General features: G+C 44.2%; 1 protein-coding gene across 2 annotated transcripts in view; it reads left to right on the top strand.

The window, feature by feature from the left end:
• Positions 1-15814, top strand: part of HOMER3 (homer scaffold protein 3) — a 112623-nt gene extending 96809 nt beyond the window's left edge. For both annotated transcript variants that reach the window (XM_033956891.1, XM_033956892.1), the window contains exon 9: positions 14208-15814. In XM_033956891.1, coding sequence (XP_033812782.1) covers positions 14208-14396 — 189 coding nt within the window. In that variant the 3' untranslated portion in view covers positions 14397-15814. The remainder of the gene's footprint in view (positions 1-14207) is intronic.
• Positions 15815-24156: the final 8342 nt, after the last annotated feature.

The following is a 24156-nucleotide window of genomic DNA, read 5'->3' as shown; positions in this document are numbered from 1 at the left end:
AACCCAGAGTACATGCACATGCTCACACACCCTCTTTTTCTCTGACCCAGAGTACATACACACCCTCTCTGACCCAGAGTACATACACACTCTCACACACACACACATATACCTTCTCTGACCCATACATATGCACACACACCCCCTCTATGACCCAGAGTACATTCATACACTCACTCACACACACACACATACACTCTCTGATCCAGAGTACATTCACACACTCAATGTTAGTCAATCTCACTACAGAGATGCACTTATTCCAGACAGACTCGTTATCAAATGAACACATCTGTCTGAACTCGTTACAACTCTGCCTGTCTCTTTCTTTCTTTCTCACTGTTTCCCACGTCCATTCCCTGTGGATGTTGTTGTTAGGTGCCATAGACTCGTGTTCAAGTCCTAGTGGCTTGATGAATCACAGATCTAAAAAGAAATTGGTTTTGTGCTAGCTAATCTGGTAAGGTCATCCCCATGGTTGTTTTCAACGTGTCAAGCCATCTGATTGCAGGTCACCCTTATCGCCTGGTTCCTTTGATCTTCCCAAACATGATGTCATCCTTCAATAATCTTTATCTTCTGACAGTGTGACCAAGACAGTCGTAACTTCATCATTTAGGTTTTGAGTGACATAACCAGTTTGATCTCTTCCAGAATCAATTTGTTTGTTCTTCTGATGGTCCATAGTATGCATAAAATCCTTCTCCAAATTAAAAAAGACAAAAAATCCCACTAAAAAATAAAAAATGATAAACAACAAAAATGTGGGCTGAAATAACTATTGCCAAAAATCATAAATAATTCATTAATCAATACTGAAAAGAGTGGTAAGGCTGAGCTTTCATTCAAAATATAAAACTCATTTGTGGTGAGACCTCAGAAATTCATTCCCCAACTCACTATAGGGCAGCCTAAGCTGATACATTCGGGGGATTGATTTATCAATCACCGGTCAATCACCACCACCAACCTTAAACAATAAATATTATAAATATCATGTAAACTCATGTAAATCATGTCAATATCATGTAAATATCATGTAAACATTATAAGTGTGGAACTTAGCTTTAGACAGCAATGAAACTTCATAATCGTGATCTCAACGGGGCCCGTTTCGCCCGTGGCTTCATCAGGAGATCAAGAAAAATGACTTTAACTGAACATGTTTCAACCACATTTAACATCCAGTAACCAATTGGCAGAAAGCCTGATGGGACCCGTGTCATGTTCAGTTATAGTCATTTTTCTTGATCTCCTGACGAAGCCATGAGTGAAACGGGCCCCGTTGAGATCACAATTGTGAAATTTCATTGCTGTCTAAAGCTAAGTTCCACACTTATAATGTTTACATGATATTTATGATATTTATTGTTTATTAATAATAATAATAATAATAATAATAGTTTTTATACCGCAGGACCGTGAAGTTCTATGCGGTTTACAAAGATTAAAAGATGGTACAAATTGATTAAACTTAACAGGGTAAAAGCTAGTGATTAACAGCTCAAGGGATCAGTTATTGAGGAGAAAGAATTGTACGGGTCAGTTTAAGGTTGGTGGTGGTGATTGATAAATCAATCCCCCGAATGGATCAGCTTAGGCTGCCCTATAGTGAGTTGGGGAATGAATTTCTGAGGTCTCACCACAAATGAGTTTTATATTTTGAATGAAAGCTCAGCCTTACTACTCTTTTCAGTATTGATTAATGAATTATTTATGATTTTTGGCACTAGTTATTTCACCCCACATTTTTGTTGTTTAAAATTCTTCTCCAGCACCAAAGCTCAAATGAGTCAATCTTTCTGTCTTGTTTCTGTAGTATCCAGCTTTTGCATCTATAATTGACCACTAAGAAAATGAGTGCATGGACAAGTCTGATCTTTATTTGGAGTACCCCAAAAGCCCTGACCTCATCCCGAGGGAGATCTAACAACTTCCCAACACAGACCAAACCCTTCCCCTCCCATCGCGCAAACACCCCATTACCCCTTCCCAGGTGAAATTCAGGATTAAATTGGAAAGGAATAAACCACGAATACCTCAGACTCTGAAACATTTTAGCCCTTGTCCCCTACCACATCCACATAACCACACGTACTGACTCCAAGCAGCCCCCAACCCAAAGGACCCAGGTCTCCAAGGAAGATGCAACAATGGAGCAGCATCTACTAAAGCTTGTTCAAGGTCTACCCATAATTTGGGAGACTGTGCTTGCCACTCTAGTAAAGCCTACAGCATTAGGAACTTGGTCTCCCTACCGCAGCCGGAGGTACCTAGGTTCCAGTTTATCCCCGGATAATTGAAGTCACCCATGATAACTGCGTTGCCTCCCTTGCAGTTGTGTTTAATCTCGTCCGTCATTTCTCCATCCGTAGTGAAGCAAATGTGGGACTGATAAACCCCCCTCACGTTTACTAAAGCAAAGGACCTGCCAACCAAATGAAATGGAAAAACTGCCGTTGAGCAGAGTCCAGAGCTGCCTTCCCCACCCAAATAGGCAGCACCTGCTACAAAATCATCATCCAAACAATTTCAGTCCTTCCCAACCACAAAAAACACAGTCCCTGCCACTCATCCAATACCCTAGATATCCACTGAAACATCAAGGAATAGTTCAGATCATACAAGGAAACCCCCAACCCGCCCCAGAAAAATCCCTAAATAATGCATCGAAAATGGAACCCAGCAGAATGGAAATACTGCTCACAACCCCTCCTCCCTTTCTCCTAGTAGGTTCAGGGCAAGAATCTCAGACTTACTCATATTCACCTTAAAGCCCAATATCTGACTATATTGGCCCAATTCCTGGACCACCTTGGGAAGTGAGCTCTCCAGATCAGTCAAAGTAATCAGCAAGTGATCCGCAAAAAGGCTCAGCTTGTATGACTAACCATGCATCTCCACTCCCTTGATTTGTGCATTATCTCTCATCCGCTGTGCCAGGGGTTCGATCGCCAAAGCAAACAAGATGGGAGAGAGGGTGCAGTCTTGCCTGGTACCCTGAAATAGCTGAAAGGGAGCCGAGTAACTTCTGTTAACCTTAATACAACTCAGGAGGTTAGTATATAGAGTCCTAATCCAGTTAAGCATGCAAGGGCCTAGCAAATACATTCCAAGACTTTAAACAGAAAGGTCCAATGTACATGGTCAAACGCCTTTTTGGCATCCACCGAGAAAAAGAGTAATTCCTGACCAGATTTAATCACCCATTCTCTCAAATTAACCACCTCCGGATGTTATCTCCCACCTGGCAACCCATTATAAACCCAGACTGGTCCAGATGAACCAACCGAGACACCCATCTCATCAGTATATCCCCCCAAATCCTACTGAAGAGTTTAACATCTACCCCTAATAATGAAATGGGTCTATAGGACGCACACAGCATTGGGTTCTTACCCTCCTTGGGCAACACCGTCGCCCCTACCAACCACATAAAATAAGGAAGTTGGCTCCCGGCCTCCAATAAATTAAAAAAGCCCAGTAGAGGAGGGAGCAGAAGGTCCTGAAAGATCTTATAAAACTTCACAGTAAATCCATCCAAACCTGGCGATATGTCAATCTTCAAAGAACGAAGAGCTTGCTGAGCCTCAGTAAGTGTAATAGGTTTATCCAATCTAGTAGCATCCCCTACCTCAATGGACCCAAGAAGTGTTGCCTGCAAATAAGAATCATACTCTCCTCAGAGATCCCTTTCATCTCAGAATACAGCTCCTCATAATAGTTGACTAAGCATTCGCGAATACCCTCCTCCGTTTGGACCACCTCTCCCCCAGGGTGTTTAATAACCAAAATTCTAGATTGGGTGCGTCGAAGTTTCAGCCTATTGGTCACCAATCGGCTAGCCTTATTATTATATTCAAAAAACCTCTGCTTCAACAACTGCAGGTGGAATTGCATTTGTTCCACTTCATATTGCTGACGGTCTCTATGGGCCTCCTGCAGGTGCAGCCAAACCCCAGCTATTCCAAGGCTGATATTTATGGGTACCCTTCAACCGGGCAATGAGAGACCGCAACCTGGCCTGCTGTTCCAAACACTGACGCTTTCAGTAAACTGCCACCAAAATCAAGTGACTGCGCACCGTCGCCTTCAGACCCTTCCATACTGCCTCCAAGGATGCTTCTTCCTCCACATTAAAGCTAAGGTAATCTACTATTCAAGATCGTAACTGAACCAAAATTAATGGATCTTCCAACAGTTTTTCATTCAGACACCAAACTTTGCAAACAGGGACACTTTCTTGACCCTCCAGCACCAGTCCTTCAGATGCATGATCCGATCAAGAGACCTGTTCAATACCCACCCGAGCAACCCGGGGTACAAAATCCTTCTCCACAAACAAATAATCAATATGAGAATAGGAGCCATGGACAGAAGAATAATGAGTGTAATCTCGGGTTTACAGGAACATCCATCTCAACCCATCCACAATTTTTAATCTCCGCAGGAAATCCCTCAACACTCTCCTATCCTCCCCTACTATAAGGTGCCACTCCTCCCGAGTTATCCAGCTGGGGAGTTAGAGTCAAATTGAAGTTCCCATTGACCATCAGTGATCCTTCTTTATGCTTTAATATAGTGGGAACAGTTCCCATAGAAAATATTCCTGCTTATCATTTGATGCATATACATTGACCAATGTACAATGAACACACTGAATAGTCACCACTAAAAGAAGGAACCTATCATGGGGATCCCTTACCACCTTGTGAATCTCTACCGGAACAATTTTTTGCAAAGAAGATGCCCACCCCCCCCTCTTCACCCCCCCTACCCAAGAAGCCCAGTAGCAAGTGGGATATCATAGGACGCGTACAAAGCCTTCATGTTTCCTAATAAGATGTTTTTCCTGTAAAAAATATATAGAAGCACGGGTTCTTACCAGCTCCCACTTGTGCACTTGTGGGTGGAGTTTAGCCCCCAAACATTATAAGTGAGTAACTTAAAGCTGGATTCCCCCATCACGGCCTAACCCCCAAAAAAACCCAACATGTAAACCATTCCTTCCACCTACCCCCCCAACCTTTCTCCCCTCCTGTCCATCCCCCAAACCCCCACAGTGGTATCCAGATGACCTCCCACTCCAGATCAAGGAAGAACACGTCCCCAGTAGCCCAATTCATCACAACATTCACTCAAGAACCCTGAAATAAGTGTACCCCTACCACACCCTCCCCCATATGCATACCACTGCCATAGTAACAGTGAACCCACCCACCCCGACTCACCACCCCCAACCATCCTTCTCAACATTCAAATAAACCCACACACTCCAACCAAGAACTACAGCAGAAGAAATAGAAATTAGCTAAAGTTCTTCTTTGGTCCTCCAGCAGGCTAGGAAAATCAAAGCCAGGCCCCCGGGCCTGATGCTGCAAGGCACTACGCTCGTCTGGATGACTCTCCCGCTTTTTGCCAACGGAATCTCACCAAACTCTGTTGAATCGCCTGTGTCCAGTCAGATCTCTCTTCTTCTCGGAGGACTTCAATGCCTTCCTTCTGAAGCATGGCATGGGCCTCCCCCACCAATGTAATCCACTTATGAACCCCATTGATCACAATGAGAATTCCAAAGGGAAAGGTCCAGCGGTACCTGATATTCGCTTTCATTAACGCCTGAGTAACTTCCCGGAAAGATCTTCTTTTCTGGAGCATACTCAGCATTAAATCCTGGCACAATTCAACAGAGCAATCCTTCCAAGATAGGGGGCCCCGTTCCTTTGCCCTGCATAAAATACATTCTTTGAGGAAGAAAATCTGCAGGCACACTACAATATCTGTAAGGCAGTTGGAGGTGTAAGGGCCCAGCACCCAATATGCACGCTCTGTGCCCACGTCCAGGGTGCCTTCATCCAAGATCCATTGCACCAAGTTGGTCACTACCTCCTGCGGGTCCTTAAAATCAGGCAAGTCCGGGATTCCACGCACCTGAAAGTTGTGGTGGCAGGTGCGGTTTTCCAAGTCCTCCTCCTTATCTACTCCCTTCTGTGCTCCTACCAGAGTCCTCACAGCCATCCATGTGCGACTCCACCGCGTCTATGCGAGAGCTCATATCATTGAGGTCCTGCTTGAGTTCTCATATGGCATCTTTCACCTGGGTCGCCATTGCCGAAATCTCCAACTTGACTTCCCCGATCCAAGTCCTCATATCAGCTTTAGTAAGGGGTTTTCCCCCAGCGCTCTCCATCTTGTGAGGATCTGATGTTGCTGCCTCCGATAATACCGGGCTGGAAACTCTCCTCTCTTGTCCCTCTGCACCACGCAATGTACGGCCTGATGTTTTATCGTTGCCGTGGCTCAGTGGTTTATTTGTCTTCAAATGTTTTTTTTAATGCCATCAGAACCCATTGTGATTCCAATCACACTGCCACCCTGAAGGGAGAAGAGATGGTGAGGCAAAATGCACAAAATACACCGGTTTCTTAGGGCTATAGGCAGAGCTCTAAAATTAAGCTGCCATCTACCCCAGTGACGTCAGTTCCTCCCTTCTTTCCATCTTATTTTAATGTTTTCTGGATCATTCAGTATCATTCCGTTTGTTTCTTTAAGCATCCCCAATCAAGGTTGGAATTTCTGCCACAATCTCTTACGCTAATCTGTTTTTTCTGTTTACATGTTCCGATTCAGTTTTCTGACAATTATCCTTGAGATATCGTTCTATGTCTTGTTGAACTTGACTTTGAAACACTCGATTCATTTGTGATACTTTTTCTTTGTTACGGGAAAGTTTGGCTTTTCTTCAAGCTGCAGAAGACTGTCCCCAAAGCCCCTGCGGAGAGTCGGCCAACCTCTCCTTCCTCACTGGCGCCGAAGAAGCTGCAGCTGGGGCTGTCAGGGCCTCCCCCGCCGCGCCCAATACACCCAGGCCCCGCTCCCTCTCGCGCTCTGAGCACTCACGATTGGCTGAAGGGTGTCGTGCCGTTGCTGCAGGTACAGGGGGCTGCTTTTGTTGGAGAGGTGTGCTGGGGGGGCAGACAGCTTTGCTCGGGGGGGGGGGGGAATGCAGAAGGGGGCCATGGAAAGACAGTCAGGGAGAGGGAAAGGGGGTTACTTTGGGGGGAGAGGTGTGCTGGGGGGCAGACAGCTTTGCTCTGCGGGGGAAGACAGAAGGGGGCCATGGAGAGACAGTCAGGGAGAGGTAAATGGAGCTGCTTTGGAGGGAGGGGTGTGCTGGGGGGCAGACAGCTTTGATCTGGGGGGGGAAGACAGAAGGGGGCCATGGAGAGACAGGAAGAGGGGGCTGGGGGCAGACAGCTTTGCTCTGGGGGGGACGGGGGAATGACACAAGGACACAGACACGAAGAATGACACACAGGGGGCCAGAGAGACAGACAGAAAGGAAGACAGACAGCCAGCGTCCAAGGAGAGACAGCCAGTGTCCAAGGAGAGAGAAACAAATAAACATAGACAGACAGACAGCGGCCAAGGGGAGAGAGAGAAAGAAAGAAAGACAGACACACACATCTATTCTAGCACCCGTTAATGTAACGGACTTAAAGACTAGTAATATATAAACACACATTAACATCAGCCTTTCAGACAGTAGTAAGTGGGTTTTTGTTTTCTTTATACAGCTGAGAAATTTTATTTATTTTTATGCACTGCCCTTCTATTTCTTTACCTTCAGATACACTTTCAATCTCCAGCATATCTTGACGAGATCAGTGCCTTTGGCCTTGACACTAGGTAACTGTGCGCATCACGGTATACAGTAATGGTTTGCAGAAACCAGTGTGTGGCCAAGTGTGTTTGTGTTGGAGTACAGGCAAGGAAGAGGTGGTCTCAGCTGCCAAAAGCTCTATCAGCAGGAGTGGTGTAATCTGCCAGTGCCAAATCATGTTCCCTCGGCTGTCTTTCTCTCTCTCTCTCTCTGGAGCATAGATAGTTTGAAATAGAACTGTCTGGGGAGTTTTATTTGTCTTTCGCTTTCTTGATAGGTTAGTGTATATATATATATATATGCACTCCTCTGAAAATGTTGGGTGCCTGCGTGGGTGAAAATTAGCTGATTGGACTCTCTGAGCTCTGTGGCTGGCTTCTTAGTTTGCTGTTGCTTAAGTGTGATAGCAACCGTCCCAGAGAGAGAGCAATGATCCTCTCTGGAATATGGCAGAGACAAACAGTAGTATAATATCAGCTGCAGTCTAATGTGAAGCTCTGCTCATGCTGTTCTGCCCCCCACCCAGAGCAGGAGCCCTGCCCTCAGGCACCTTTGATAGATTAGATAACATGTGGCATATCTTTAGACTGAACTGCTGCATTTGATTTGGTAGATCACCACATCCTACATGTTTGGTTGAAAGATTATGGAATAGGTCCATTCTGAATTGGTTCATCCCATTCCTGTCTGGCAAAACATTTTAAAGTTCTTTTCCTTCATATATCCTCCCAAATGCAGTAATACAAAGCCTGGTCCTGGCAAAAGTGCCCTTCACTTCCTTTTAAGTCTATTAACTCTCTTATTCAGTCTATGGCCAGTTTAAGGGGACTATGGCGCCCTGAATGTTTTGCATTGGAACTCCCTCCCCCATATCAGTTCCCCCACACCACACACCAGTATCTCTCTCCCCTGCCTGCAGTTTGGTATCTTTCCTTCCACTTGCTCCCCCTCCTCACCTGCAATCCTCACCTGTATCTCCCCCTTTCTCAAGTTTCCCACCCCCACCAGTGATAAAGGGTGCCAAAGTCCCTTTCCAGCATCTCTTCCCTTCTTCTGCCTCCAATTTGGCATCCCCTCTCTTAGTCTACCTTCAGACTCCTAGAGGGCACCAATAGGTGGCAGTGATTCACACACATTACCTATGCCCAGGCCGGAGCCCTCTCTCTGCTGTCTGCCATCTTGATGGAAACAGAAAATTGTATCAGAAGGGGCAGGATGTGCAGAGGTAGGGTTCTGGGCTGTACACGGACAGCATGTGTGAATCTCTGCCACTGTCTGCACCTTTTAAGAGCTAAAAAGGAAGGACAGTTTGAGAGAGAAAAATACCAGAGTATGAGTCATAGGGGCGGAGAAAGAGAGAGATTGATGCAGACTAGGATTTTGGTGCCCTTTATCACCAGCGCCCTGAACCACTGCCTCACCTGGTCCATAGGTTGAGCCAGCCCTCAACTAATCCCTTACTTTTTTACTGGTGATATCTACCTACCATTTTGTGTTGATCCTAGAGAATGATACGGGGACAAAGTTTGTCCCCTTCCCCACAGACTATCCCCGTTGTCGCTCCATTCCCGTCCCATCCCCATGAGCTCTGTCCTCATTTGCACAAGCCTCAAACACTTATGATTTTTTAATTTAAATCTTTTTATTAAAGTATAAAAGGGACAATATTCTGTACAACTGTTTATAAATCACAAATAGAGCCTTCTATTTTGATTTGGTTTTGGTACAAACTTCCCAAACATTCAGTTGCCTGTGTTTTAACATTATCTAGGAAGATAATTGGATTGTTAGACTGGAAGAGTGTCACCAGTGGGGTGCCGCAGGGCTCAGTGCTTGGACCCGTGCTCTTTAACATCTTTATAAACAATCTGGACATAAGTACGACGAGCGAGGTGATTAAATTTGCGGACGATACGAAGTTATTCAGAGTAGTGAAGACACAGGGAGATTGCGAAGATCTGCAACGTGACATAATCAGGCTCGAGGAATGGGCATCGACATGGCAGATGAGGTTCAACATGGATAAGTGTAAAGTGATGCATGTCGGTAACAAAAATCTCATGCACCAATACAGGATGTCTGGGGTGGTACTTGGAGAGACCTCCCAGGAAAGGGACTTGGGAGTTCTGATCGACAAGTCGATGAAGCCGTCCACGCAATGTGCAGCGGCAGCAAAAAGGGCAAACAGAATGCTAGGAATGATAAAGAAGGGGATCACAAACAGATCAGAGAATGTTATCATGCCGCTGTACCGGGCCATGGTGCGCCCTCACCTGGAGTACTGCATCCAGCACTGGTCGCCGTATATGAAGAAGGACACGGTATTACTCGAAAGGGTCCAGAGAAGAGCGACTAAGATGGTTAAGGGGTTGGAGGAGCCGTACAGCAAAAGATTAGAGAAACTGGGCCTCTTCTCCCTCGAACAGAGGAGATTGAGAGGGGACATGATCGAAACATTCAAGGTACTGAAGGGGATAGACTTAGTAGATAAGGACAGGTTGTTCACCCTCTCCAAGGTAGGGAGAACGAGAGGGCACTTTCTAAAGTTAACAGGGGATAGATTTCGTACAAACGTAAGGAAGTTCTTCTTCACCCAGAGAGTGGTAGAAAGCTGGAACGCTCTTCCAGAGGCTGTTATAGGGGAAAACACCCTCCAGGGATTTAAGACAAGTTCCTGCTGAACAAGAATGTGCATTGTTAGGGCTAGTCTCGGTTAGGGTTCTGGTCTTTGACCAGAGGGCTGCCGCATGAGCGAACTGCTGGGCATGATGGACCACTGGTCTGACCCAGCAGCGGCAATTCTTATGTTCTTATGTTGTCTTTCAGCCATGGGTGTAGAAGAGAACCTAAACTGTGCAATGGATGAACAGGAACATAAGTGTCTATTAAATGTTAGAAATGTTCCTTGATGCCAGCAACAATAGATGAATCTGTTGCTTGAGCAGCTGGGCACATGATGGAAGGACGTTGCATATGGTAGAAGTCTGATCAGCAGACAAGACACAAATGATGTAATTTAAATCCAAAAGTAGCTTCTGCAGTTTTTTTGATCATTGAATTCAGTTGCCAGTTGTCTAAGATGTGTTAAGTGTTTACATATTGATACTACACTTCTCCCTCCATATTTGTGGTTTCAGCAATCGCGGTTTCGATTATTCGTGGTTTTTAGCTTGCTGGCTCCCCCCCCAAAAAAAAATTACGTCAGCTTGCATAGAGAAAATCGCTGATTCCCAGCACTTTCTTCATCGTGTTTTGCCTCTCCTTCAGGAACAGGCCAGGTCTCCCACCATGTTATTTGCGGTTTCACCATATTCACGGTGGTTTTTAATAGAAAACAGCAAATAACATATGAAAAAGTTATTCATGGTTTTTCTGTATTCGCGGGTCTGTTAATCCCCTATCACAGCGAATACGGAGGGAGAAGTGTAGTCTCAAGCTTTTAGAGAATGACACGGGGACAAAGTTTGTCCCTGTACCCGCAGACTCTGTCCCTGTCCCCACCCCATGGTTAACTGCAGGTACCGATCTCCATACCATTCTCTAGTTAACCCCACTTCAGTTCTGTAACCATTTAGGTCTGTTTATCACAAGTTCCTCCTGACTGGACATTAATCATCCCAAATTAAATTCAGAAAAAGTCATGCAGTGTGACTCTGGGGCCAGACACGGTACCCACCCTCACTCCATATTTACATCCGCTTCTCTTCAAGTCCTGGATGTAATTACATTACATTACATAAATATTTATGACTCGCTAATATACCCCAGTAGGACTTCAATGCGATTTACAAGTTAAGAAGAGACTGGTCATATCCATAAATGATAATCTTACATTAGGGATCAAGACATAAAGACAAAGGAGCTTAGAAAGTCTGATTGTCTGTTAAGATGGATGAGATATTTATCAGGGACATAGGTTTTCGGAACCTTTGCAGTCATGTATGAGCATGAGTGAGGTGTTTTGCAAACAGATAGGTTTTCAGGCCTTTGCGAAAGCTCTCATAGGATTCTGGTTTATCTTTCCACACTCAGAACTCTGCTCTTCAACAGACCACATCGATTAGGTCGGTACTTGACAGAGACACTGCTATGGTGCTTCTCCATGCTTCAGTCATTAGCCATCTCTATATTGTAATGTGCTATATAATGGTGTTGGTCAGCTTGCATGAAATCAATTCCAAATTATTCAAAACATTGCAATTCAACCATCATGGCTTGCTAAATGGCATGACTGTAGCTCTATTATTCATACAAAATCTCTGGTAGCCAGTAGCCTCTAGGGGTAAATTTAAGCTTCTGTGTTTGGCGTTTAAAGCTGTGCGTAAGGAGCAACCAGCCCCACTTTTTATGTAATGTCCCGAATACCTCATGCTCCCTCGCACTTAGTGTATTTTCAATCCGACAAACTCCTAACGTTCATGCTCTATATCATGAGTACATCTAAATCTACTCAAGTCTGATTTATACATTTTGACCCTGTTAGTGTGGAATTGACTCCCAAAATACTTATGGATAGAGGGTTCCCTGCCTAGATTAAAGTCCAGTTTAAAGGCATCCTTTTTCCCAGGCATTTGATGACTGAGTTTCATAATGTGTAATTTGAGGGGGGGAGGGGGAAGGAGGCGCTACTTACAGGGCTTTTTAGGCCCTCTTTTACAAAGGCACGCTAAGCGTTATAGCGCAGATTTAGTGCACGCTAAATCAACGCATGCGCTAACCGCTAACGCATACATAGGATTACATACACACGTTAGCGTTTAGCGTGCGCTAAAAAGCTTAGCGCACCTTTGTAAAAGAGGGGGTCTCTCTTCTCTTGTCTATTCCTATCTGATTGTTACTTTCATTTTCTATTTTAATTGCTGTTTGTAAACCACTATGCTGTGTAATAACTAGCCTCCCACACCCCAAGAAGTCTACAAAGATTAGGGGAAAGAGATGAAGTCCAACTCCAAACTGAGTAAAAATAAGGAGAAATCTATGATTTAAGAATATTAAACGGACAAGCCCTCAGTCACACAGCAACCTCTGGAATCTCCAGGGAAAAGCTGTCGCGGATTTACACCCAGAAAGGTGTTAACTGCGAAACATCCCCGGGCTTGCTCCGGATAATTTTTCTAGTGCCTGAATAGTGCAAATGTGCAATGTGTGAAAAACTCAAATGAAAAAAACACACATTATCAAAATGAAGAAGGAATTCATTTCTTACCCCTAAGCTGGGGGCCAAGCTGGAAAGTTAGTGTCCAAATCCAACCAAACTCGAAAATACACAGCCTGAAAAACTTAGCTTCTCCGTGTGTAGTGGAGGTGATGATCCACAAGCAGTAAGCAAAGTAAACGTCCAACGGACTCCGTTTCGGGGGTGAACGCCCCCTTCCTCAGGAACCGCACTGCTCAATGACTCTCAAGTTCGTAAGTAAAGCAGGAATAAATGGCTGCTGTGTGACTGAGGGCTTGTCCGTTTAATATTCTTAAATCATAGATTTCTCCTTATTTTTACTCAGTTTGGAGTTGGACTTCATCTCTTTCCCCTAATCTTTGTAGACTTCTTGGGGTGTGGGAGGTTCTTTATTTGTTATCTTATTTGTGTACCTCCTCGATTTAGGGTTCTATTTTTGTCGTGTAATAACTAGCAGCAAATTACAATTTGTATTGAACACAAACCTAGATCCAGTAGGGCTCTTCTGGGGTCAGTGGTGGTGGGGGAGCACAGTTTTAATTTCAGCCTATTGTTTTTCTAGGATGATAAACTTTCCTTCTGCCCACCCCTTCACCCTTGCCCCAGGGGTGCACTTCTGACAAGCCAGCTTGGGAAGCCTCTAAGTAAATGAAATTCTGAAAAAGTTTTCTGGGTAGATTAATAAATAATGGCCTGGCATGTACTTCATTGCACTGTCCGAGAGGCTCTGCCGTATGGAGGGCTCTAGCTTTAAAGATCAGAGAAGAGGACTGCAAGAACCTCACTTCCCAGGTGTAGCATCTAAAACCACGGCGAAGAGGTGTTAGTCCAGTGCTGGGGCCATGTTAATGTGCTCCTTTAGTTAAAAGGGAGCTGATTTAAGGGTTGGTGCAGCCCCTTCTCAATATTATCATTGCAGCGTGTGCTCATTTAAAATTCATTAACTCCTTTAAATGACTTCATTCCTGAATGAAACTGTAGAGTCGCTTGGCAAGCCTTGCTCCAGAGAACAGGAAGCCACAACGGTCCTTTCATAGTGCAGCTTGCCTTGAATATTTTATAACAATATTTACTGCTGGTTAGATTTTGTGGCTGTATCTACTGCAATGCAGGAGAAGATAGATGACCTGACAATGTGCTTCCTGCCAACACTGATCAGTGTTTTCATCCCTTGGAGGCTAAGGAGTTTGCTGAAGGTTATGGTGATTGGTGGCAGCAGTGGGATTAGAATCAGGGTCTGGCTTTTCTATTACCACCATCATAAGCATTCCAGCTGGCAAAGTTTATAAGTATTTTAGGTGGTTGTTTTTTTCAAGCTTATACACTACCTGAGAACTATGTGTGTTTCCCCCCCCCCCCTCCCCACAGGAGATTGAAGACCACAATGCAGAGCTGGAGAGAAGGCTTCTGCGTACGGAACAAGCACTCTCCCAGTCCCTCTCTGAGCGAGACCGTGCACAGAGTGAAGTCGGCAAGTTCTCGCAGTTGTTGGACACCAAGATCTTTGAGCTGAGCGAGCTGCGGCAGGGCCTGGCAAAACTGATCGAAAACAACTGAGTTCCAGACCGCGCAGCAGTCGTTACTGTTCAGCTGTAGGCAGTGCGTGGGGTACCAGAGCCTCTGCTGGGGGTGGGCCCAGGGGAGACGAGAACTCACCCTAGTACTCTGCTGACTGAGAGAGTCCTTCAGAAAGAGATTAGCACCAGTTCCCAGTGTCTGTGTCATATTGGGATATGTGGAAAGGATTTGTAGGCGACAGTAGAACACAAAATTAGGGGACCCCAGGTTAGCTGATCTATGCTTGCATCATTTAGACTATGTTTTAGAAGATTAAGTCAAAAACCTTTCTGCTCTTCATATTTCAGTACAGAGCTCATTAGTGCAGTGTTTGTATGTGGGGAGGGGGGAAGGTGATGGGGAGAAGACATTTGGCTTATATTTCCAGTGCTAAGAGGATTCTTTTGGTTAACCCATGTAACTTGTAGGTCTTGAGTTCCTGTCCTTGGATAAGTCCTGACACATTTAGGGGAGTTTATGAAAATCCAGCTGCGAAAGGGCTGTCAAAAGCTCTCACACAGTGCTATCGTTCCTTTAGAATAGAAGGAACTCTTTAGAAAAATTATTTCATCTGTATCTTCAGTTACTTTCTGGTGCTTGACTTCTGCTAACCAAAGAGGTGTTTAAAAACTGCAAAAGTCCTTTACCTCCTGGAAACTGCTCTTGGCATGCAGAACTGAGCAAATGCAGAGAGGGATCTCTTCTGCGCTGGACTTAGTCTGATAGACATATTGCACTAACACTAGCAGATTGTCCTTGGCTTGGCTGAACAGGTGCTGAAAAATGTTTGAACCTGTTGAAGTGTGAAAGAACACAAGGAGGTGCAGTGAAACTCCTTAAATTAATGCCTGACATGTTCTCTCTGATGCTCCTAATTCCCCAGGCATTACCCCACACTCTGTGGACTCCTTCAACAATGCAGATTTTTGTTAGAGATGATCAGGTCTGCTTAGCACTGAAGATACGGGTAAGAAGCATCTGGGAGCCTGACAGGAATCAGTGCACTTTTATATAGTGCCAGTAATATACACAGCACTGCACAACATAAGCACAGAGACTCTAGGAACAATGAATGTATATGAGCCTGCCGCACACAGCTGGTCCAGAACAGCTCCAGAGAGAGCCCTGTTGGGTTTTCTAGATCTCCACAAATAATATGTACGAGATAAATTTGTATACAGTGGAGATTTTGAAAACCTGACTGGCTGTAGGGGTCACCAGGACAGGTTTGGGAAGCTTTACATCCGGCCATCTGCGATTGGGACTGATCAGTGAGACGATGTATTTGTTTTAGTTTTGCATTGTATAAGATAAGGAGAATTTATTTAAGTGCCTCTCCTGTGTGATATGACATTTCATGGAAATGAGGGTTGATTATGTCTAGGTCTGTTTTTTTTTTTCTGGAGAACTGACATCTCCCTTCTGTGCTCTGGAATGAAACTGGATTATGAAGCTCTGCTTGGGTTCTTTATTCCTAGTTTTATTGGATGGTAGACATAATGGGATAGGTTTTCAATTGAAAGATGCTTGGAGGAGTGGCAAAGGTATCCTGGAAAAATATGTATAAGAAGCAACAGCATCTAAAGGAACAGAATTAACTGTGGCAAAGGATGTTTCTGGATCAAGTGTGCCATGGGGGGCAAACCTCTACCAGATCTCATTGTCATGGGTGCCCAGTATGGGGCCTTTTCACAAAGTGGATTATCTTTCAGGCTTTCAAGTTTTGGGGCTAGTTTCATCAAGAATTTTATGTGATTCAACAATTTGTATTGAGAACTGTACCTTAAGACTAACAAATACAGAAGCAAGGCAGTAAGCATTAAACCAGAAAACAAAAACAAATCAACAGATATGAGTAATCATTGCTAGCAAAGCAAACAGAATAGCTAACAAGGCCCTTAGTCACAAGGAAACCCAAGAATGCAGTATCATTAATACATAGCAAATCCTCTCCCTATTCTACCCACCCCAGCAAACAACCCCCCCACAACAACTGTTCCTGAGTTCCAACCCCAAACCACCCCAGTCCACCTCCATCCAAGACACAAAATCCTAAATATGTAGATGGAAAAGAAAGAACTAAACAAACAGTGGATACAATTATATGACATGGGGACAAATTGGTCGCTGTCCGCGCAGGAACTCAATTTCCCCGTCTCGTCCCTGCCCCATTCCTGTAAGTTCTGCCTTAACCACACAAGCCTCGAACCCTTATGATTATAAAGTGTTTGAGGCTTGTGCAGACGAGGACGGAGCTTGCAGGAATGGGGCAGGAAAACAACTCGCCGGGATGGGGAAATGAGTTCCCGTGAGGACAGGGAAAAATTTGTCCCCTTCGTAGAAAGTTTGGCTGCGCAGTCTATGTGAAAGGGAATTTAAGTAGGGGTCCCAAATGCCCCAAAAAATGCTTCATCAAGAATTTTAAAGCACAAATAAAAAGTCATGTTCCAAGAAAAGCAGCTAATCACATTCCAGGTTCAGACATGAATGGATAGAAGATGGCAGCAGGGAATACTCCACCCTCTCTACATGACTTCACTATGCACTTTTTTTTATATGGTTCTCATCAGAGATGTGTCTGACACAAATATGCTCCCAACACCTATCCCCAGGTACAGTCCAAATTGTAGTGCCTGTCTTGAGCTAAGCCAGTAAACTACCCCTCAAGAGCTACTGCTAGAGCCATTAGAGATCCCCACAAAGGAGAATGAAATAATAATTAACATGCCCTGCCCTTTTCTAAGGACAAGAGTGTTCAATCAGTAGTGCCAACATGTGAGTGCTTACAAGCCTGCTAGTCAAACCACAAGAGATTAGAAAGGTTGATTTCCTTATTAGCCCTCCAGACTGGTCCAGACTCTGAAGCAGGTCTGGAGAGCCTAAAGGAAAGAAAATTAGCAAGTAAGTATGACAGAAGGTAGAATTGGGAATACTAGCAAAGTAGAGTGGAGATAAATCAAGTAGATCAGCCATTCCCAACCCAGTTCTTGGGTTACACCTAGTCCTATTGGGTTTTCAGGATATCCACATTGAATATGCATGAGATAGATTTGCATGCCAAGGGGACAAATCTATCTCATCAATTTTCATTGTGGATAGCCTGGATGCCTGACTGGCTGGAGAGCCCCCAAGACAGGTGTGAGAATTACTGACCAAGGACAATAAAGCAGGAAATGTTTTATTTAATTAGTTTTCTATACTCTTTCCCTAAGGGAGCGCAGAATGGTTTATATCAGTGATTCCCAACCCTGTCCTGGAGGACCACCAGCCAGTCAGATTTTCAGGATAGCCCTAATGAATATGCATGGAGCAGAATTGCATGCCTGGCAACTCCATTATATGCAAATCTCTCTCATGCCCAAAAACCTGACTGGCTGGTGGTCCTTCAGGACGGGGTTGGGAAACACTGGTTTACATAAATTTATTCAGGTACTCAAGCATTTTTCATTGGGGAAATCCTGAAAACCCGACTGGATTGCGGCCCTCGAGGAGGGACTTTGACACCCTTTTGTAGCTCTACATAACACTCTCCCCCTCTCAAAGTGCATCTACTCTAGCCATTCCCAACCCAATTCTTGGGACACACCTAGTCCCATTGGGTTTTCAGGATAGCCACAATGAATATGCATGAGATAGATTTGCAGTTCTACTCCTATCAGTCATCATCCTGCACATCACTCTGGTCTCTGCTATTAGCTGCATAGGACCCAAACTCTGGAACTCCATCCTAGTCCATCTCTGTCTAGAATCTTTCTAGCCAAAGTTTAAGTTTGTGCTCAAACTTCAGCTTTTCACTCAAGCTTTTAGTACAGCCTGAACGTACACTCTTGTGACACAGCTTTAAAATACCTCCGACCTTCCTGTCTTATTGCCTACACTTTTTTTAAATTTATTATAACCTGCATAGAAACCAGTAGTGGCCCTTGTGGTACATCAAGATTCTGTAGAACCACAAAAAAGGAACAGAGAAGATCTTCAAGCTTGAAAAGTCACTTTAATGGCAACCATGCAGAGTTTTTAGTTTACTCTGCATGGTTGGCATTAAAGTGATTTTTCAAGCTTGAAAGTCCTTTCTGTGGTTCTTCATGATCTGGTGCAGAGTTGATTGCTTCCAGTCCTTTGGTTATATCAAGCTCCTGTAACACTTGGGATCTGAATTCTTGCTGTAAACACACTAATTGATGGTTTTTGCTCTCTGAACTACTAGCAGCTCCCAGTATTGAGTCTCTATCCAGTATTCTTTGTCTTGCAGAGTGTGGCATAGAAAATGACATGGGGACAAATTTTTCCCTGTCCCCGCATGTTTTGTCGCTGCCAATGTCCCTACCCTATTTCTGTAAGCTCTGCCTTAACCACACAAGCCTCGAACACTTAATTGTTTGAGGCTTTGCAGATGAGGACAGAGGATGCAGGAATGGGGGGATGGGGAAAAATGTGTCCTCGTGACATTCTCTAGCGCTTTATCCAGACAGGGGAATAGGTTCCTGGGGTGAGAATTTCTCTAGCTCAGGTGTTGGATGCTGGATTAATAAAATCAAGGATGTGTAGATTTACAGTAGTTCCCAATGAGTCAAAAGCAGTTTGGTATCTGTGTTATGACTAATTGAGAAACTGAAGATCATCTCAGCCAAACTTTGGCCATTTTTCATAGGGGCAGAATAACTCCAGCTAGTTGTGGCCTAAGCAGTTATTAGGCTTTTATCTAATATACTTAGTAGACAGGTCTATGTAACCCCTCCACCCATCTGCAGTAACCTCACTTAGCTTATAAACTAAACTAAAGCTTGACTTCTAGCTAAACTAGACTAGGAGGCCCAACCTGCTATTCTGTCAGAAAACTCTAGCCCCCGAGCATGCTTTTTCTTCCTCTTATACCTCTTTTTTTTCTGTACTCAACTGTAAAACAAGCAGGGATTACTCAATCCATATAAAACTCAAACCCCCAGACTTCCAGATATGCTAATAGAGTCAGAATCATGGATCCCAGACACGAACTCCTCCATTCTAACAGAACTTTGCCCTCCGGACTATAAACTGATACGCTGTCCCAGACTACAGAAGAAAGGAGGTGGACTCCTGATCCTATACAGGCTGCCGCTCTCACTCAGACTTACCAACAACAAAGCAGATCAGAATCTATTCTAGAATATAAGCTTTACTGCAGCCCAAACCACAAATGTGGAAAAGACCTAGGCATATTATTAATCTGTAGACCACCAGGTAACTGGGTCACAGTGGAAGACAAATTCTGCAATCTTGTCTCACATGTCTTGACCTCATTCCCAAATCTAATAATACTCGGAGACATCAACTTGCATCTAGAGCAGGGGTGTCAAAGTCCCTCCTTGAAGGCCACAGGATTTTCAGGATTTCCCCAATGAATATGCATGAGATCTATTAGCATACAATGAAAGCAGTGCATGCAAATAGATCTCATGCATATTCAGTGGGGAAATCCTGAAAACCCGACTGGATTGTGGCCCTCAAGGACTGATATTTGACACCTAGAGGACCAAACAGACCCCCAAGGCTAGCTCATTCCACAACTCCAGCTAAACTTATCCTTCCCCTTTGAAATGACCCACACAGGAGGACAATGTTTAGACTTTGTCATGTTCAACACAGAGATTCCAGCATACCCAATGGCAGAACTAGGTAAATGGGAATTGTTATCTGGTCAGATCAGTACATGCTTTCAATTGAACTTACCTGAAGCTTACAACACCAAACCGTCCACCAAACTCTTACAAACACAGTGCGGCATGTTTCCACCTGAACTATTCTGGGAACAGATCTCAGCCGGACTGGTTCCCATTAACACAGACATAGAGAAATCCATAGTGACATGGTAAGGCCTAGCTTCATCCATCCTCGATGACATCACACCAATTAAAACAGTTAAACCAAAGAAGAAGGCTATCCCTTGGTTCTCCATCTCTCTATGAGTGCTGAGATCAGGAGTGAGGAAGCTAAAAAAAGCTTGGAGGAAATCCCAAACCCATGACAACTACATCCAATGGAAAAGAGAAGTGAATCAGTACAATAAGGCTATGGCAGACGCAAAAAAAGTTTTACGAAAAACTGATCAACTGCTCGGAGAACTCCTCCAAAAGCCTCACACAAAAGAGCTAACAACTGACCCCACTGTGCAACAACCAGATGCCAATAGTCTAGCCGCCTACTTTCAGCACAGGATTAAAATAGAGACTCATTTAAACACACCTTGGAACATCTTACAGAAGACAGCAAAACAGGCATCCCAACAGATTGAGGATGGGACGAATTCCAACCTATCACCCCGAGCACAATCTCAGACATACTGACCAGACTATCAAAAAAGCAATGCTGCCTGGATATCTGCCCATCACACCTGATAGCCCATGTGCCAATCACATTCGTCCAGTAGCTAACTAATCTCACCAATCTCGTCTTAGAACAGGGCAAGTACCCCAAATCCTTATCTGCTATTGCCCTGACACCTATCCTTAAAGTGGCAGGAAAGGATTGTGCCAAACCTGAACACTTTAGGCCAGTAGCAGGAATCCCTTGGCCTGCAAAACTGCTCAAATTGTGTCAATGCCCAGTTAGCGAAATATTTACATAGTGTAGAAGCATTACACCACACACAACACGGCTTCAGCCCCGTGCGTAGCATCGAGTTGCTACTACTAGAGCTGACCACGAAGGCCAAAACATATCTAAGCAAGGGCACACAGTATGTACTCCTACAATTTGACATTTCAGCTGCATTCGATGCTGTGGACCACTTGCTTCTACTATACAAACTCAGTGAGCTAGGCATAGGAGGCACGGTACTGAAGTGATTTACAGAATTCCTCTCCATCTGAGGTGAAAAAGGACAATGACAGATCACAAACCTGGAAGGCTGCCTGTGGTGTTCCACAAGGCTCACTACTGTCCCCCTCACTGTTTAATATATACTTACGTGCCCTTGGCAGGAGATTCACAGATTCTCAAACCCACGTGCTCACCTATGCAGATGACATCTTTATACTCACCCCTGTTAAGGATACCTTTTCCGATACCACAACTCACATAGAATGCCTGATCAATGACATCAGTGGGTTACAACAAATTTCCTGAAATTGAATAAAATAACGACCAAAGTCTTGTGGTTCGGGAACTACAGCACATTACCTTACAGAAACCTGGTGCTAACGACTGGTGAATTGCTTAAACTGAAACGGTCCTCAAAGGTTCTAGGTGTGATCCTCAAATCAGATCTCATCTATACAGACCAAATAAACACATTGATCAGGAAATGATTCTTCAAACTCAGGCAATAGAGCGATCAGATCACTGCTGTGCCAATCCAACTTCAGAACAATTGCACAGGCGGTCCTCCCATACCTGGATTACTGCAACTCCTTATACATCGGAATTGCAGAATACAATTACAAACATTTACAACTCCAAAACACAGCAGCTAGATTGATTTTCCAAAAGGGCAAATATGAAAGCGTCTCTCCACTCCTAAAGGAGCTATGCTGGCTCCCCGTGAAGAGAAGAATACAAAACATGATAGCCTGAATGGTCCACAAGACCATCCACGGGGAAAACTCTGCAGGACTTAGCACAGATATCGAAGCTATGCTAGGACACACCAACGGTACAAACTAGACTTCCTTCCCCCTTCCCCACTTCATGCATACATAGGAAGAAACTGCATGAATCAACATTCATGTATCAGGGATCCAAGATATGGAATGGCCTCTCTATCCACCTTCAACAACGATGAAATATTACATCTTCAGAAAGAACCTAAGACCTATCTTTTTTCCTTGGACTTATAAAGAAATCACAGGAGCCTACCTCCTATCCTTCATTCAGTGTTCATGTCCTGTTCTTAATCTTTTGTAAACCACATTGAATCCTAGCTGAAATTTGCAGTATTGAATAAAAATGTATGGTATGCTATTACATATACATTCCTTTCTTGGACTCAGCTGCAAAACCACATGGCCGCCCAATGCTAGATGGATTTGAACCCACATATTTTTACAATAGAAATAAGGGACATTAACCATTAAGTTACCAATCAGTTAGTAGTGACTGTCCTCTATTAATCTCTACACCTTTCTTTCCGAGTCTCTAATGTGAAATAGAGAAAAAAACTCCAGTAATTTAAACTACGGACTCCTGGTTGACAGGAAGGACACTAACCACAGACCCCCCCCCCCCTTTATTTCCCCATTCTACCTCTCTTTCTCAGAAAACAGTCAACCAATTAAAGACTATAAGCCCACAGACTTTTTACTATAAAACAGGACCCTATCTCAATGAACCACCCATCAGCCAACTGTGTGTGGTGCAGTGGTTGAAGCTACAGCCTTCAACTATTCCGTAAGCATCTGAAAACTTGGCTCTTCTCCAAAATATAACCTCTCCCCCTCTCTGGTACTCTAAGCCCTAACCTCTCTTCTTTCTTACTTCTATAATTCCATTGGAGTTCCGTTCTATCCCAACCCCTGTAAACCGTGTCGAGCTCCACTTTGTGGAGATGATGCGGTATATAAACCCAAGATTTAGTTTAGTTTAGTTATAGGTTCAAACCCTGCGCTGCTTCTTGTGACCCTGGGCAAGTCACTTAATCCTCCATAGCCCCAGGTATGTTAGATAGATTGTGAGCCCACCGGGACACATAGGGAAAATGCTTGAGTACCTGATTGTAAAACCGCTTAGATAACCTTAATAGGTGGTATATAAAATCCTAATGAAACTTGTACAGCTCAGATGTTATTTGTGTTCTATTATACTGCTCATTCCTTACTCGCAAGTTTAAAAAGACCCCCTGGAAGCCACTTGCAGGGGATAAACTTGAACCAGGCTCTTTCCTTATACAAAACAGAGGCTTCCCATTAAGACATCACAGAGGCAAGCATGTACCCCTTTTATTCCCTCTGAGCAGAATCATGATCTCTAAATGTAAAAAAACCTTCAGTTTGGATTTGAGATTCTCTGCCTCTCTGTTTGCAAGTTCCTGTTTTGAGAGGAAAAGAGCTACCAACCTGGCAATAAGTGCGAGAACAGGGTCTGATCCCCAGCTCCTGAAAGCAGCCTTAAACTAACTACCCTCAGTTCTTCAATCAGCTTTATGAAGTGCCCATATGTTAGCTTGTATGCAAATGAAAAAGGGCAGGTGAGGGGGTTCATAGTTCTAGTTTTCGGACCCCACTTTTGAGGGTGTTGGAAAACCGAAAAGAGTAGAAGGGAACACCTGGCAGTTGGTTTTAATCACAGGCTGTCTTTAGGAGCAGTTTAAAGAATTAATTTACATCATAATTTTTTGGGGGGGTGGGTGGGAAGGGGGCCAAGACGGTAGTGTCTGGAAGAGGTGTAGTGTGTTTGAAGCAGAGGTGTTTTTGTGAGATGTGATTTTAACATGAGGCATCTGATTTTCACAGGCAGGAGATGTGTTAAGAGCTTCAGTGTATTTTGGGAAATTAGCTGGATTCATGCTTTCTGCAAAAAGCACAAGCTCCAGTCTGTATGCAATCTTCTTTTCTTATATAATGTAATACAATTCTATTTATTCAACGGGAAGAGGGAGGAACTAATTTAGGAACATAAGAAGGTGCCTCCGCTGAGACAGACCAGAGGTCCATCCTGCCAAGCGGTCCGCTCCCGCGGCGGCCCATCAGGCCTATTGCCTGAACAGTGGTCCCAGACTAATTTTGTAACTTACCTCTAATCCTGTCCCTATAACCTACCTCTACTCCTATCTGTACCGCTCAATCCC

Source organism: Geotrypetes seraphini, chromosome 8 (genome assembly GCF_902459505.1).
Source record: "Geotrypetes seraphini chromosome 8, aGeoSer1.1, whole genome shotgun sequence".
Classification (NCBI taxonomy): Eukaryota; Metazoa; Chordata; class Amphibia; order Gymnophiona; family Dermophiidae; genus Geotrypetes; species Geotrypetes seraphini.
Note: the sequence above shows the minus strand (reverse complement) of the source record. Positions and strands in the feature narration are given on the sequence as shown.